We start from the raw sequence: 16,244 nt of genomic DNA, 5'->3' as shown, positions 1-16,244 counted from the left end.
AGGGCGGGGTCAGGACCAGAAGCGCTGCTCCTGGAGCCCAAGAAAAGGGACTGAGTTGCTCTGGGTGAGAAGGATCAGGAAACAGTATTGGTTCCCCAGGTGTCTGGGGCCCCAAGACTAGGAATGGCACAGGGTCCAAGCTAGAGTATAGAATGGCGGGCGGGGGGGCAGGGGGGTGTTGGGTGGGGTGGAAGGGTGAATGAGGCTTAGGGAGTCCCGGCGCGGAGAGCTGCGCTGTAGACTTACCCCAAGAGGCCTGAGGATAGTCTACAGATAGTTTTGCGAGTGAAGCACTAATGTTTTTATAACACTGTAAATATACCTAATGTTGCAGTAGTATATACTCGAAAATGGTCAATTATATGGTTTTTTTTCCACAGTAGCATTTTTTCTTTTGCAGTGCTGGGATAGAACCCAGGGCCTTGAGCACTCTAGGCACAAGCCCATGAAAATAAATTTTTTAAAAGCAATAGACCAGTCTGGAGAGATGGTTTAGTGGTTAAGAGCTCTTGCTGTTCTTTGTTTTTGTTTTGTTTTATTTGGAGATAGGATCTCACCATATTTTCCTCGTTGGTCTGGAACCAGGCTGACCTTGAATTCATAGAGATCTGCCTACCTCTGCCTCCTGAGTACCAGGATTAAAGGTGTGCACAACCATGCCTGGCCACTTGCTGGCCTCTCTCCACCCCCACTAAGTTTATACTTTAAAAAATTTTTATTTTGTGTTTTGAGTATTTTGCCTGTGTGTGTATATGTGCATCACCTTTGTGCAGTGCCCTCAGAGACCCAAAGAAGGTGTCAGAACCCTCTGCAGTGGAGTTACCAAATGATTGTAAGCCACCATGTGGGTTCTGGGAACCCAAAGAGTAGCAATCACGCGTAACCACTGAGCGTCCCTCTAGCCCCTCCACTTGCTCTTCCCTCCAGAGGACCTTGGTTTGGTTTCCAACACCTACATTTTAGCATACAACCTCCTGTAACTCCAGCTTCAGGGGATCTGCACCCCTCTTCTGGCTTCCATGGACACAGGCACAGACATGGTACACATACATATATGCTGGTACTCACACATAAAATTTTTAAAAATTTACTTTTATTAAAAGGAATAGGCTGAAGATATAGCTTAGTAATGGAATGCTTATCTGGTGTGGGCAGGGCCTTAGGTTCCATTCTTAGCACCACATATACACATTCACACAAACATAAACATAAAGTCACAGAGTACTAAAGTGTTGATTCTGTTAAAAGATAGTACAGTAGGTAGTGTTTGGGGAAGGGTTGAAAGAACCTCTAAATTTACTAATTGTTTGAAAGGTATTACAGAGAACTGATAGTTGTCCTAGGCCATAAAAATGAAATGCTTCAAATTCAGTATTTCTGTCTTTTTAATAAAGACATTTACTTCCACTAGACACATTTTTCTTTTGAAGGGAAGAATTAAATATGCCCTTTAAAAAAGAGAGCATATGAAATAATAAGTACCAATGAGAAGGGAGAGATAATGGAAAGTTCTAAAACCGGTTAAAATATTTAGAGACAGAAAGAAAACAGGAGATCATTGCTGAAGAGCAGGGCTGTCTAATAAGTCAGTTGTGTTGGTTTCTGATGCATTGAACATGTTTTCTGAAATGAGTAGGTTATTGTTGGTGAGATGATTTTAAAGTAATTATTGATTCTTGTTTACCAGGAATTTTCTACTTCAGGTCATGCTTATACTGATACAGGGAAAGCATCAGGCAACCTAGAGACCAAATACAAGGTCTGTAACTATGGACTTACCTTCACCCAAAAATGGAATACAGACAATACTCTTGGGACAGAAATCTCTTGGGAGAATAAGGTAACTCTATAAGTTATTTGTAGGTTTAATATCTCTTCACATCAAATAATGAGTAAATCCCAAATTCAGTCTGGGCTGGATTTTACAGCCTGTCTACTAGCTGAATGCTGTATGTTTCCTCTGTGATGCCCCCCCCCCACTTTCTTTTGGTATTTTTTTACTGCTTCAAGAAAATAAGTCTTTGTGAGTACTCTGTCATACTACATCTTTGTTCTGACCAGTGCTGTTTATTCTGTTATACAGTTGAAACTTATTCTGAGTAGAATTGACTCTCTTTAGAAATTTCATATAGTAAGCTTTGTAAATGGGCTACACAGAAAAATGTTCCTAAAATTCTTTAATACTTTCAAGGAGAAAATCTATCAGCACCTATTTGTTAGGTGCACACTGTAGACAGAGCACTATTTTTGTTTGTTGGTTTTGAGAATGGATCTCATGTAGCCCAGGCTACCTTCAAACTTCCTTTGTAGCTGAGACTGTCCTTGAATTTCTGATCCTCCTGCCACTACCTCCCCAGTGCTGAGATTACAAGGTGCTCCACCATGCCTGGCTGATTTTTTTTTAAGGTATGTATCTTTGCACATTGACATATATAAAAAGGTACAGCTAAATAAGTTGACTTTAAGTGTCATGTTATCTAATTATACTAATTTTAAGAGAATAGCAAGATTATTTCATTATATTGGAGTTATTTTCTATAGTAATTTATGTTATTTAATGATTTAATGTATTGGGATTTGGCCTCTAACTTTTAACCTTTTGTAGTGCTTTGAGATGGAGTTCTTACTATGTTGCTCAGGCTGGCCACAAATTCGTAGGCTTAAGATTTCTTGTCTCCGCTCCTTGAGTAGCTGAAACTCTAGGCATCTGCCACCACACCCTAGCTTAACTCAAGTTTTGATAGGCTAAGGGAAAGGGGTGAAGGAGCTAGAGAAAGATGGGGGAGGTAATTTATTATATAATTAATTATATAATTAATGACTTTGTTAGACGTCGTTGTTAAAGAAGTCAGAGGAATCTTTAGCACTTCCCTTTTTGAGTTAAAGAATTAAAGATTACTAATTGTTAACTGACAAATTTTTGCTTTTCAGTTGGCTGAAGGGTTGAAACTGACTCTTGATACCATATTTGTACCAAACACAGGGTAATTATTCAAACTTTTTTTTCTAATTTGGTTTTTTCTAATTTCATTTTGAAGAAACTTGCAATGGGAATTGTGGGTAAGAGGAAACTGAGGTGGGAAGTTAGGTAAGAGGAAACTGAGGTGGGACGTTAGGTAAGAGGAAACTAAGGTGTTGCTGTTAGCAATGCTAGAGTACTTGTGTCTTTAATGGAAGAGAGAGATCCTCAAGGCAGCATAACCTTTCTGTTAAGCAAAAGTGAATCAAATGAGCAAAAATTTATGTCTATTCCAGAGAGGCACATCTAGTTTAGGAACTAGAAGTGTCTGAGACTATAGATTGCCATATCTATTCTAAAGACTGATGGGTGTGATAAGAGTGTAATCTACTGATTCTAAAGCACCAGAATGAATAGTTTGCTGCTTAATTTCTGAGCCTCTGAAATCCCCCAGCCACTTTGTTTACTTCCTCATTGTATCATTTCCTATCTGCTTAGTGTGGCTTTCTGCTATCTGAAGTCAAAGACACTAGGTGAATGCAAAGAGCCACTTATTCTCACACATAGCAGTGGGTGTGTCTTTCCTGTTACGTGATTTAATTATCTTTTAGAATATATATTCTCATAAAAGACTTGTAAGGACTGTTACAAATTAATTCTGTGTATTCAGCATTGCTATTCCAAAACCCATTTTGGCTGAGTGTAGCAGTACATTTCTTTAGTCCCTGCACTTGGGAGGTGGAGGCAGGTGGATCTCTGTGAATTTGAGCTCAGCCTGGTCTATATATCGAGTTCTGAGCCAGTCAGAACTCTACATAGTGAGACCCTGTCTTTAAAGAAAAAAAAAGTATTTCTTTCATTAACTTAATACTTTTGTGGCATTTGGAAATATTTAAAGAAATTTAATTTCATGTGTATACACACACACACCCCAGATTATTAATTTGGCACTGAAGTTTTTTTTACTACTAATAAATTTTATGTTTTTTATTTGACAAAACTGTGTATATTATGGGGTAATATGTAGCGTTTGAATATGTATATACATTGTATAATGTTCAGATCAGGGTAAACATATCTCCTTCCTTAAACATTGTTCATTTCTTTGTGGTGAAAGAAAATTCAGAAGCTCGCTTCTGTCCTTTTTGGAATACGTAGTACTTTGTGTGTAGTGACCCTGCTGTGCAGCAGAACATCAAATAATTTATTTCTATCTAACTAACTCTGTATCCGTTGACCAAGTTTTTCCCTTTTCATTTATGCCTCTATGAAATTAAAGGGCTAGAGAAATGGCTCAGCAGTTAAGAGCACTGACTGCTCTTGCAGAGGACCCAGGAGGTTCCCAGCACCCACAGAGTGGCTGACAACTGACCGTAACTTCAGTTATAGAGAATCTGATGCCCTCTTCTTGCCTGGAGAGGCATTGCATACATGTGATGCACTTACATACATGCAGGCATAACAGTCATAGACATTTAAAAAAAATCAGTCATAAAATACTCTATTGTACCTTTCTAAACCTAACAAAGTTATATTTGTAAAGCTAAGTAATTTGAAACATTTTTATCATACGTATGCCATCTACCAGAACAATATTTGCCTTTGGAGAGAGTTTTACTGTATATATATCCCTGGAACTAGTAGAGTCTCAAGTTGTTTTCATTGTGTTGATTCTTTTTCTTTGTTTTTTTGCTTTTTTTTTTTTTTTTTTTTTTTTTTTTTACAGAAAGAAGAGCGGGAAATTAAAGGCCTCCTATAATCGGGATTGTTTCAGTCTTGGCAGTAATGTTGATATAGATTTTTCTGGACCAACCATCTATGGCTGGGCTGTGTTGGCCTTTGAAGGTTGGCTTGCTGGCTATCAGATGAGTTTTGACACAGCCAAATCCAAACTATCTCAGAATAATTTTGCTCTTGGCTATAAGGCTGCAGACTTCCAACTGCATACTCATGTGTGAGTGGTTATAATTCATTTTGTCTTATTGCTAATATAATTCTCCCAAAAGTTGGTGATAGTTAATGTGTTAATGTTAAAAATAGGTCTGGAAAGAGGACTTCACAGTTAAGAACACTAGTCTTGCTAATGACCTGGGTTTGGTTCCTAGCACCCATGTGGAAGCTTACAACTTCCTGTATCTCCAGTCCTGAGGTTCTGATACCTACTCTTCTGGCTTCCACAGACACCAGACAAGCACATGGTGGACGTACATGCATGCAGACAAACACTAGTACACATAAAATTATTTTTAAAAATTATTAAAAACTAAAATTAATTTTAAAAAGGGATGATAGTATAGCTTGGTGAACATTAACCTTGCTGTCCTATTTTCAGAGTCAGTACATTTTGCTGTGCTGCTGATAGTTAACTAGTATCAGCCTTTATCCCCAACATTAGGATGCTTTAGAATCTGCAAAAGAACCACTGTGTAAAGACAGCCCTTTGCTGTCTTTTGGATGTCGTGGAGATGTTTTGATTTCTGTCACCCTGCTCATCTTCTCTTACATTAAGTGGAAGCTGTTTTTGTACCACTAAGAACAATCACCAAATAATTTGAGCATACTGGAATTTCTCTGGTAATTCTGAGTGGAGATTTTCATATACCTTTGGTCAGAATCTAGTTACCCCTATTGCATTCAGAAATAATAGGGGTCTCAAAACAATCCTGTTTTGATGAACTTTTAGTTAAATTTTATTTATTTTTTTGTTTTTAAATCTCTTGGTTCTCTTTTTCTTTTTTTATGTGTGTGTGTTGCTTATGTGTATGTAAGTGTACCTGTGGCATACAATGCCTGCAGAGATCAGAAGGGGGTGTTGGATCCCCTGGAACTGGAGTTATGGATGGATGTTAGCCACCATGTGGGTGCTGGGACCCTAAACCAAAGTCCTCTGCAAGAGCACTTAACTGCTGAGCCATCTCTCCAGCCTTATTTTGTTGTTTTTGAGATAGGATCTCTTGTAACTTAGACTTGCTTTGAACTCACTGCATAGCTTAGGCTGACCTTGAACTCCTCAATTTCCTGCTGTACCTCTCTAGTGTTGGGATTACAGGTAGGAGCAAGCTGTGTGTTTTTGAAGTATTGCAGACTACTCTCTACTAGATACTCTTAACTCACCTAGGATGATTAAGACAAAGTAAAGCAGTGGTATAGACAGTGGTATTGCTACTCTGTTACCAAGAAACCATGGAATGGGGCTGGAGAGCTGGCTTAGCAGTTAGAAGCACTAGCTGCTCTTGCAGAGTACTTGGGTTTGGTTCCCAGCACCTTCATAGTGGCTCACAACTGTTTGTAACTCTAGTTCCAGGGGATCCAGTGCCCTCTTCTGGCCTTTGTGGGCATTACACATGGTGCACTTACATACATGCAGGCAAAACATTCATACACATAAAAATAGTGCCCCCCCCCATAATAACCATGAGTTCATAAGTTCATAGCTGGAGTAGAATCTCCTGGGTATTGGGTGGAAAGTACTTTCTCACTGTAGGGGTGTGTTTTAAACAAAAGCTAGCATTGTTTTTTTTCCTGTTTTTACCTCTCTCTCCTCTCAGTCTTTATGGGCCTCTGCTTTGAAGTTCCTAAATCCTGTGGAAGAGAGGCCTATATAGGTTATAGTTTTTAAATTCTATGAAATATACCTATAGATTGTATTTACCTGAGGTGTCTACCTTTGGGCATAGAAATTTATATGGAAGAGTCAAATAAATTAATCAGGTGCAACCGTGTTTTAATTAGGCATTTATATATTTCATAGGTTGATTTTGTTTCTTGTTTAATAGTCATTTATACCAGAAATTTGCTAGACTCTGGTTGCACAATGGAATCTGTGTTTACTTGGTTGTAGAATTTGTTTTTATGTCTCAACAGTGAATGATAGAAACTAGTACTGATGAAATTTTCTTACACTATGGAAACAGGAACGACGGCACTGAATTTGGAGGTTCTGTCTACCAGAAAGTCAGTGAGAGGACTGAGACATCGGTAACCCTCGCGTGGACAGCAGGCAGCAACAACACTCGCTTTGGCATTGCTGCCAGACACACTCTGGGCTGTGGAACATCTCTGTCCGTAAGAATGTGCTGTCAGTTAGCTTGTGGTTGTAAATGGCTGTTATACTGTGGTTTCACTGTGCATGTTTTTTATCAGCCTTAAGGACCTCATTCATTGTATGGTGAAAAGGTTATATTATACCTGAAGATAGGAAATGTGTCCTAGGTTTTCCTCTAATTTGGTTGTTGTTTGACCTTTGAAGTCATTTTCTTTGGCCTCAGTATATTCTTATCTATAAATTCATGGGATTATATTACTATTCTTAGCACTATTAGTAATTTTTATTAATACTGCAGAAATTGGGCTATTAAGTATCAAGTACTATGCGAAGGCTGTACATGTATTATCTCATGTAATTCTCACAGCTGTTCTATGTAGTGAATGAGTTATCCTCATCTTTGTTTTACATACAACCTAGAAACTAAATCAGTCACAGTATGAATCCAGATCTGTTTTTATGATACCTGAGTTCATGCTGTATCCACTGTCAGAGATTGTAAATTGGCATCTAAAGAATTCAGTACATAGGGCCACTTGGTAACACAGTGTGCTTGAAAATTTGTTGAAGAACTATAAGCATACATTCTCATAGTACTTAAAATTCCTACCAGTCCTTTTGATTTCTTTCTTTCCCTCCCTCCTTCCCTTCCTCCCTCCCTCCCTCCCTCCCTCCCTCCTTTTTTTTTTCTGAGACAGAGTCTTCCTGTAACCACCTGGTCTGAAACTGACTATGTAGACCAGGCTGGCCTCATTCTCACAAACATCCACTTGCCTCTGCCTCCTGCATGCTCATGCTGGGATTAAAGACATGCACCACCATACCCAGCAGTCCCATTGACTTCTTAAAAGACCTTTTAATTTTTTTCCTGTTTTAATAGTTGTAGATTAGTTCCATTGTGCTTTTAGCTTTAGAAACCTTATGCATGAAGCAGTGGTTGCATTGGTCTAACATATTGGGGAGTTGTTTTCTAACTGCTTCTATTTTCATCTCTTAATCTTAGGCCAAAGTAAATAATGCCAGTTTAATTGGACTGGGATATACTCAGACTCTCCGACCAGGTATGTAACAGAATTAATAATGGAGGGTCAGAGTAGAAAGTTACAGAAAGATAATGAGCCACTTAAAACAATCACTGGATTGATTCAGGTCGGTATGTAACAGCTAGTTATATAAACAGAAAGTAAAACAGAGTAGTGGCATGGAGTGTAGCTAGGCCTAAGCCATACTAAACTGGCACAGGGTAGTTTATACTCTGCTAATTTGTGCTAAGTAGAACAAGATCAGGGAAAACTATTTGGAGTTGAGGGTTAAGAACAGTGAAGGTTGGAGGTTGGTGGGACTGGAGAGATGGTTCAACAGTTAAAGGCAGTGGTTGCTCTTGCAGAGGACCTGGGTTTGGTTCCCATCCCCCATGTGGTGGCTAACAACCATCTGTAACTTCAGCTATAGGGGATCCAGTGCCCTCTCCTGACCTCCACAGGCACTGCATGACACAGGTGCACTTACACACATGCAGGCAGTACACATACACATAAAATAAAAATAAATAAAATATTTAGAAAAAAAGAACAATGAAGATTGAGCCAAATGCTAGGCCTAAGCCGTCCTAAAATGGCAGTCTGTACTCTGCTAATCTGTGCTGAGTAGAACAAGATCAGGGAACACTATCTGGAGTTCAGGGTTAAGAACAGTGAAGGTTGAGTGAAACTCAAAGGGTGTCCATTATTTCTGGAAAGTTTAGGTCCAAGTAAAGCTCTGGCTACAAGTAATTAACGGTGTTTTCTTTTTCCTAGGAGTCAAATTGACCCTGTCAGCTTTGATAGATGGAAAGAACTTCAGTGCAGGAGGTCACAAGGTTGGCTTGGGTTTTGAACTGGAAGCTTAATGTGGTTTTGAGTAGAGCATCATTTGTTCCTGGAAGTGAAGAAAAATGAACCCACTATGTTTTAGCCTTAAAATTCTGTGAAATTTCAAAAGTGTGAACTTTTTATTCTTCCAAAGACTTGTAATCTCCCCACACTGAAGTTCATCTTAAGGGAGGTCCTCGAACGCATGCCAGGAAATTGTCGTGTTTGTGCCACATTTCAGTTGAATTCTGGTGTTAATTTAAATATGTTCCTCAGCAGCAATGTAGTGTCATGTTAAAGGAAATCACCTGACGCCCCAGTTTGTACATCATGTCCTGCATGTCTCACTCCACTTTTTCATGACCTTTTGTTACATTGGTCTCTGTGCTGTAGTGGAATCTTTGGTTTTGCATCAGAGTAAAATAAAATAAACCTATGACATTTGGAACATAATTTCTCAGCTCATTTATTAGTGGTGCTTGATTTGTTTTGGAAAGTATTTTCATCAGTGGAGTTATGTCTAAAGTGGTGTATCTAGAATATCTGTGCTATTGCCTCTCTAACCTCCTGTAAGTTGAATTTACAGCTGGGAGGTGCACGCATGGCTTCCTCCTTCCACCTTCCTTGTGACCAGCTGACACAGTTTTCTTCTAAACTACAGTTTAGGGAATAAAGATATTTATTTGGGCTTACTAACAGAGCATATGATGATGAGAGGTACTTACAAAAGCCTTTGGGCTTTTTTTCCTACATATACACAGCAGCTGAGTCTTCTAGATCTGTGGCCACGGGCCCAAGATGGGGAAGCGCCCTCCTCCCCTCTGGCTTCTCCTGTGTCTGTCCTTAGTCCCTCCCCTCATGTAGCTGAGGCTGACTGATTGGGTGGGAGGGGTGATTGTCTCCCTCTGCCCTGCCCTTCCTATGGAGAGTCTTGTCATTTAATTAGTTTGAAGGAACAGGTGAGAAGCCAGGGAAGAAGGCATCTACCCATTTGCTTTCCAGTCTGGCTTGCCCTGTGGAGGACAAGCTTACCTAATACCTCCACTTCTAGTTCTCTCTTGAAGCAGTAGTTTTGAACTGCTGGGGAGAAGCATGAGTGTTGAAGAATGAGTTTCCTGTCATGTCACATTAAAGTACTCTAAAGCTGCTTCGAAGGTGTGAGGGTGTAAGTGGGTGAAGAAATGGGCAGAGGCAAGAATGTGTTGGAGATGGGGAAGGGTGAGGCTGCAGTGTGTGTGTGTCGGGTGGGGGGGCGCCTCTGACTCCAGGGCCTCAAAAACCTTTGATTACTAGACCTGGAAATAGAACCAAAGGAGGTGTACCCGTTTAGAAATAAGTAGACTTAGTAATACTAGGGCTTACTGAAATCGAGAACTTCTTTCCTTTAATACAGAAGTAATACATATAGGTAACAGAGATAGTTTAGCAGTAAATTAAAAGTAGAAATTGCCATTCTTCAACCTTTCAGTATTGTTAAAAGTTTAACATTAACAAATACTTTTAGTGGGGTTTTTTTTTTTTTTTTTTTTTGTTTTTTGTCTTTTTGAGACAGGGTCTCCCTGTAGCCCCAGCTGTCCTGGAACTCACTATATAGACCAGGCTGGCCTCGAACTCAAAAAGATCCAACTGCCTCTGCCTCCCGAGTGCTGAATTAAAGGCATGCGCCACCACACCCAGCCTGTTTTTAGTGTTTTTAAGAGATGTCTTAGGCATCATCTACAGAGTATTACAGTGTGTATCTCATTTTGGAATGTACTTTTATTTTTTTATAATGGTTTTCTTTCTTCATTTTCTTGAGACAGGGTCTCCCTGTAGCCCCAACTGGCCTGGAACTTGCTATGTAGACCATGCTGGTCTTGATCTCAGAGAGATCTTGCCTGCCTCTGGATCCCAAGTTCTGGGATTAAAGGTGTGTGCCTCCATGCCCAGATAGTTAGTTACCTTTTGAAGTTTGTTGCATTCATGTGCTATATGTTGTATTTTTTCCCCTCACACTGTGTCTTTTAAACAGTTGCTATTACAGAGCCAAAGAATCAAGTTTTATATATTGATAAGGTAATCCAGATATGAATATGAGAAGTTTAAAGTGAGCCTTTGCAGGGTTGAATTGTTGAATTGTGGATGGCTGGACTATGGGCTGAAGAAGAGTACCTCCTCCCAAAGTTGTGTAGAAAGAAAGCACAGGGTTCATGCACTGGCACTGTACTGGCCACTTGATGTGAAGTAACTTAATCCTCACAGTGCTGACTGCAACCATCGTAGGAGTCTAGTGGTCCAGAAAGGAGACACATCCTAGGCAAAACAGTTGCTGTAGCTTCTCATGGTCCCCCTGCCCTGGAGCTGCACATGCTTAGGTGCTCTTGTGCTAGTCTTAGTGCCACTTGATTACCTCTCTCTCTTTCATGTCCTCTCCCTGCCCTCTCAGAATAGCCGTGCAAGTTCTGTGGCCAGTATTTGGCTTCATGATTAATTCATTCAGGACATGGCTTTGTGAATTTCAAGATGACTTATTTCTAGATTTCATCATAAGCCTGGCACCTGGAGGTAGAAGCCTATCTTCTGATATGTATGTATTTATCTTCAGTATATTTATCAGTCAGTGCCTCTACCTAGGAGTTTATCTTGAGAAAGTGAGGGCTGCACAACAGTTACGTATAAGGTTTCTCACTGCAGCGTTCTTGATAACAGCATAAGTTTGATAGCCATCCAGATGTGCACCAGTAGGGCAATGGTGACATCAGTGATGGTGTACATGCAGTAATATTTAGCCATTACAAATAATGTTCCTGAAATGCCCAGAGTATATTGAAAAAGCAAAGAAACAAGTATCTTACGTATAAAACACACACGCACACACACACACACACGCACACACACATGCAGAGGGCTGGAGAGGCTCAGCAGTTAAGAGCACTGGCTGGCTGTTCTTGCAGAAGACCAGGATTTGGTTCCTAGTACTCACACCGTGGCTAACAAACATCCGTAATACCAGTTCCAGAGGCCCTGGTGCCCTCTTCTGGGCATTGTGGGCATTGTGTACATGTGATGTACTTATATACAGGCAGGCAAAACAAACACATAAAATACAAATTAATAAAATTAAATAAAATACATATATAGGGCTGGGGAGATGGCTCTGAGTAAAAACATTTGCCATGCAAAGGTGAAGACCTGAATTTGAATCCCTAGTACCAAAAACAAGCAGGCACTGTAGTGCATGGGTCTGTAATCCCCGTGCTTTTAAAGTGAGATGGGACAGAATTCAGCTAGTCTGGTGTTTGCAGTAGCAAGCAACAAGAAACACCATGTGTCAAACAGAGTGGAAAGTAAGGATTGACTGCCGTGTTTCTCCTCTGACTACCAGGTGTGGACTGTGCCACACATGTGCCTACACAAACACACAAACATGCATACACATACAGGCAAATACATATTGCAAATAGATATTCCAAAATGTTAATACTCATGTTCAAAAAGTGTAATTATATTTACTATATGTTTAGTTTTCTAAAGTAAATTCATTTCTGTAATTTGGAAAAAAACCTTTTTACTGAGAATTGTTTAAAAAGGCAGAGGCCACTGTGGCAGCTCAGCAGGTGAGTTCAGGGCTGTCTGAAGGGAACAGGTAACCCAAGACATTGACCAAGCCAAGAAACACCACTTTTTTTTTTTTTTTTTTTGGTCTTTTTGAGACAGGGTCTCCCTGTAGCCCCAGCTGTCCTGGAACTTACTATGTAGACCAGGCTGGCCTTGAACTCACCAAGATCCGCCTGCTTCTGCCTCCCAAATGCTGGGATTAAAGGCATGTGCTACCATGCCCGGCTAGAAATACCACTTCTTACAATTTAGGAAACTTACTCAAATGGAAAGATAACAGAATTGTTTCATTTTTTTAAATTAAACTAGGTTTTTACTTTGCAACAGATGAAAGTTAACATGATATTGTAAATGCTTTTTGTGTGTTTGTGTGCATGTGCATGCGTGTGTGTGTGTGTGTGTGTGTGTGTGTGTGTGTGTGGTGGGTTATAGACATATGTATATGCAGGTGTGTGTACCTTCACTGAGGCCAAAGGAGGACATCAAGTGTCTTCTATCACTTCTCCGCCTTACTCCCTTGAGACAGGGTCTCTCATTGAACCTGGACTTTTAAGGCTGGCAGCCTGTAAGCCACAGAGATCCTCCTGGGTTCCTCCACCCCCAAGCACGAGAATTACCAGAGTGCACAGCCATGTGTGACTTTACATGGGTGTTAGATTTCATCTCAGGTCACGCTTACAAAGCAAGCATTCTTACCTGCTGAGCAGTCTCCCAGTGTGGATGCTATAAATATTCATTACTTCTCCAAGTGACCAGAAAGACATCAGTCGATTGTTGAACTATCATCATATTCTGAATGTCTTTGCTTAAAACACAGGAGGATTATATGTGTCTTGAAGTTTCGTTTGGTCACTAAATATCTGTCCTTGGAGGCTAAGAACTCAGAGCTGAAGGATTTCTACAATTTTTTCACTGTTGTTGGCAGTGAACACGTGCATTTGGGAAGCTGTTCTCCATGTCTGATGGCCTTCTCATAAGCCTGTGGTCTCTGATGGTGCATGTTCAGCACTCTAATTCTGCTGCTTCTGCTGGTTCCCTGGAAAGATTCTTACCAGCCCCTACCCCCTTTTATTTTGGAAACAAGATGTTGCTATGTAGCCCAGGCTGGTCTTGAATTCATTCTACAGCTGAGGCTGGCCTCAAACTAACACTAACCCTAACCTGTCTTCACCTCTCTAATGTTGGGATTACAATGTGTACCCTCACTTAGATACTGATATTTAGGTTCTGTGCTTAGTTATCCTGGTTCTCAGTATGTGTGTGTTATATTTATGTGAGAAGCTTTGGCAGAAAACTCAACTTTTCTTACAGATCCTGAAATGCCTTTGGGGTGTTTTCAGAGTAAGCATGGTTTGTTAATACCCCATCCATCCTTTCTCACCCTTACATCTGCAAATTGCAAAAGGATATGGTGTCTGTGGATGGAGGCCACAGCATCAACTTTGTCACTGCTGAAAGCTGGCTGCCGTAACTTCCAGTGAGTCATGGGTAGTGCTGAGCCAGGTCAGGCCTCCTCTCCCAGGCATGATGACATGGAAAAAGGGAATGTTGTGCTTGGACCTGATACCAACTGCTTCTTCCAAAATGACTAGTCAAGTACACCCCATTTGTGCAGTGAAAAAAAGTGGAGAGTGGAATGGATGCCATGTATGGTCTAGGCACGTGGAACAGGGCGTTCATTTTGTGGATGTGTTTTGAAGCTATAATCAGCCCCTGCCCCTGCCCTCTTGTGGAGACTGGGCTTGTCCCACCCAAGGAATGTGCTTAAATCTTGAGGTGTCAGGGAAAGTGATAGATGAATTGGGTCATCCGGGAAAAAGCACCAGGACACAGACAAAACTCCGATGGGATAGTTTATTAGCAGAGGACGAGTACACGGGACAATTCCCTTCGGGATAGGGAAGTTGTCAGTCTACAGATTGTGGGCTGGGGGTCTTTATAGGGGGACTTTGGGGAATGCAGAAGGCAGGAACATATTTTTTTTTTTAAGTTAGGTGGGAGAGAGGGAGCCCAGGGCTTATCAGAATAGCTTCTGTTAAAACTGCCCCCTTCAGTCAGCCAGGATCTGGGTTTTGGCGTAAGGAGTCTATACATTGTAAAACTTATCAGGGGAAAATAGCTTGTATCAAGAACCGTTCTTACATTAATGGATCCGGAGTACAGGAGCCTGTTCTGCTTCCAAGATCATCAAAGGGGAAGCAGGCTGTCTTTGACCAAAAGGTGCAGAGAGTCTGTTTCTCTTGTCTTTAAAGACTAGGATGCTCATTAATTCAGTTCCTGCATTCTCAGGAGCTTGCAAAACTGCGAGGCACTGTTGGGGAGGGGGCTGCTGCAGATCTGAACCCTAACATTCCAGGCTTTTGTGTTATGGAATGGGGGTGCTGTTGTCATCCTGCTACTTCCTGCTGGACAAGGTCGATGGAGGGGGCTAGATTAGGGGTCAGACAGTGGGGGTTCCCTTCTCGTGCATCTGAACAGGGTCCTCGATGGTTGTCAGGCACTTGTATACATGTGGAGGGAAGGAAAGTAACAACTGATTAAAATTAGTATGAGATAGTTTTTGGATTCAGTCCTGAAAATACCTGAAGAGGCAAGGAGCAATGGTTAGCACCAAGGTAATAGAAAGCAGATGGGTGAGTAAGGGCAGAAGCCAGGGAGTTAATCCTGTAAAATATCCCACTGAGGTGACTGCTGGTACTGAGAATCTTTAAGTGAAAGATCCTTGTCTACCTGCTGGAGGCGTTTTATATCATGCTTGACCTTACTTGATTGATTGACAAACTAGCAGCATTCTTCAGCCAAGAAAATATAGGTTCCCCCTTTTACTGCAGTTAATAGATCCAAGGCTTACCTGTTCTGGAGGGCAACTTCAGCTAGGGAGGATAGTTGCTGTTGTAAGATCTGGATTGACTGGGCTGTAGTTTCCACTGTTGAGGCAAGTTTCCGTCTGAGGGCCACTATTTCCCGGGAGAGATCCTGGGTTGAGATCAGTGTGTGTCCCAAACCTCCAGCTGTGAATCCAGTGGCTGCTACTGATGTCACCAGACTAATTCCTACCAGGACTGCCCAGTTCCTGCGTTCTCAGGGGCTTGCAAAACTGTGAGGCCCTATTGGGGAGGGGGCTGCTGCAGATTCAAACGCTAGCAGCAAAGAGTATCCTTTGATACACCTTCTTGGTGATTCTCAGATACATTCTGCTGTTTGAACACTATTACTCCCAGCTGCTTCTTGAACAGGTGCTTGCCAATTATTCAAAGCATCTCTTCATCTAAGACCTCCCTCCTCCTGAACTCCTCAGACCTTTGTCTCAAACTGCGTGCTTGAAATCTCTCCTTGGATATTGTGCAGGCATCCAGAACTACTATTTTGAAAACTGACCCCTGCCTTCCATGTCCATATGGAGCTTGAAGTCTTGGCCAAATTTCTGCTTTTTGTAAACTTCCAACCTCATCCTGCCAGCCTTTCCCCAGGGCTCCTGCTCTTAAGGAAAATAACCTCAGGATGGTTCTTTTCTAAAGCCCCTGATCCTTTGAAGCCTCTTTGTCTCCAGAGGCCAAGCCATTGCTAACTTGGCACTTGATAGAATAGTCCTAGATATTCTCTGAGTAAACTAAAATGAGCCATTAGGCAGGATGGCCTAGGTTTGACTTCCTAATAAAGAGGATTTCTGCAAGCAACCATAGTCCTCTGTGACCATCTAGGTCTTCTGCAAGAGCACCAATTGAGAGTCACTGAGCCATTTTTCCAGTCTTGGTTCTTAGACTCTTTAAAAAATTTTTTTTAATATTACAAT

At 41.1% G+C, this 16,244-nt stretch overlaps 1 protein-coding gene across 4 annotated transcripts in view; it reads left to right on the top strand.

Annotated features, from left to right (window-relative positions):
• Positions 1–9,307, top strand: part of Vdac3 (voltage dependent anion channel 3) — a 25,499-nt gene extending 16,192 nt beyond the window's left edge. For all 4 annotated transcript variants that reach the window (XM_008824225.3, XM_008824227.3, XM_008824226.3 and 1 more), the window contains 6 exons: positions 1,688–1,840; positions 2,932–2,984; positions 4,686–4,913; positions 6,874–7,024; positions 8,008–8,065; positions 8,801–9,307. In XM_008824225.3, coding sequence (XP_008822447.1) covers positions 1,688–1,840; positions 2,932–2,984; positions 4,686–4,913; positions 6,874–7,024; positions 8,008–8,065; positions 8,801–8,892 — 735 coding nt within the window. In that variant the 3' untranslated portion in view covers positions 8,893–9,307. The remainder of the gene's footprint in view (positions 1–1,687; positions 1,841–2,931; positions 2,985–4,685; positions 4,914–6,873; positions 7,025–8,007; positions 8,066–8,800) is intronic.
• The last annotated feature ends 6,937 nt before the right edge of the window (positions 9,308–16,244 follow it).

This window comes from Nannospalax galili, unplaced genomic scaffold, assembly GCF_000622305.1.
Source record: "Nannospalax galili isolate Female #2095 unplaced genomic scaffold, S.galili_v1.0 scaffold569, whole genome shotgun sequence".
NCBI classification, from domain to species: Eukaryota; Metazoa; Chordata; class Mammalia; order Rodentia; family Spalacidae; genus Nannospalax; species Nannospalax galili.
The sequence above is the reverse complement of the archived record's forward strand: the minus strand, read 5'-3'. Positions and strand labels throughout refer to the sequence as shown.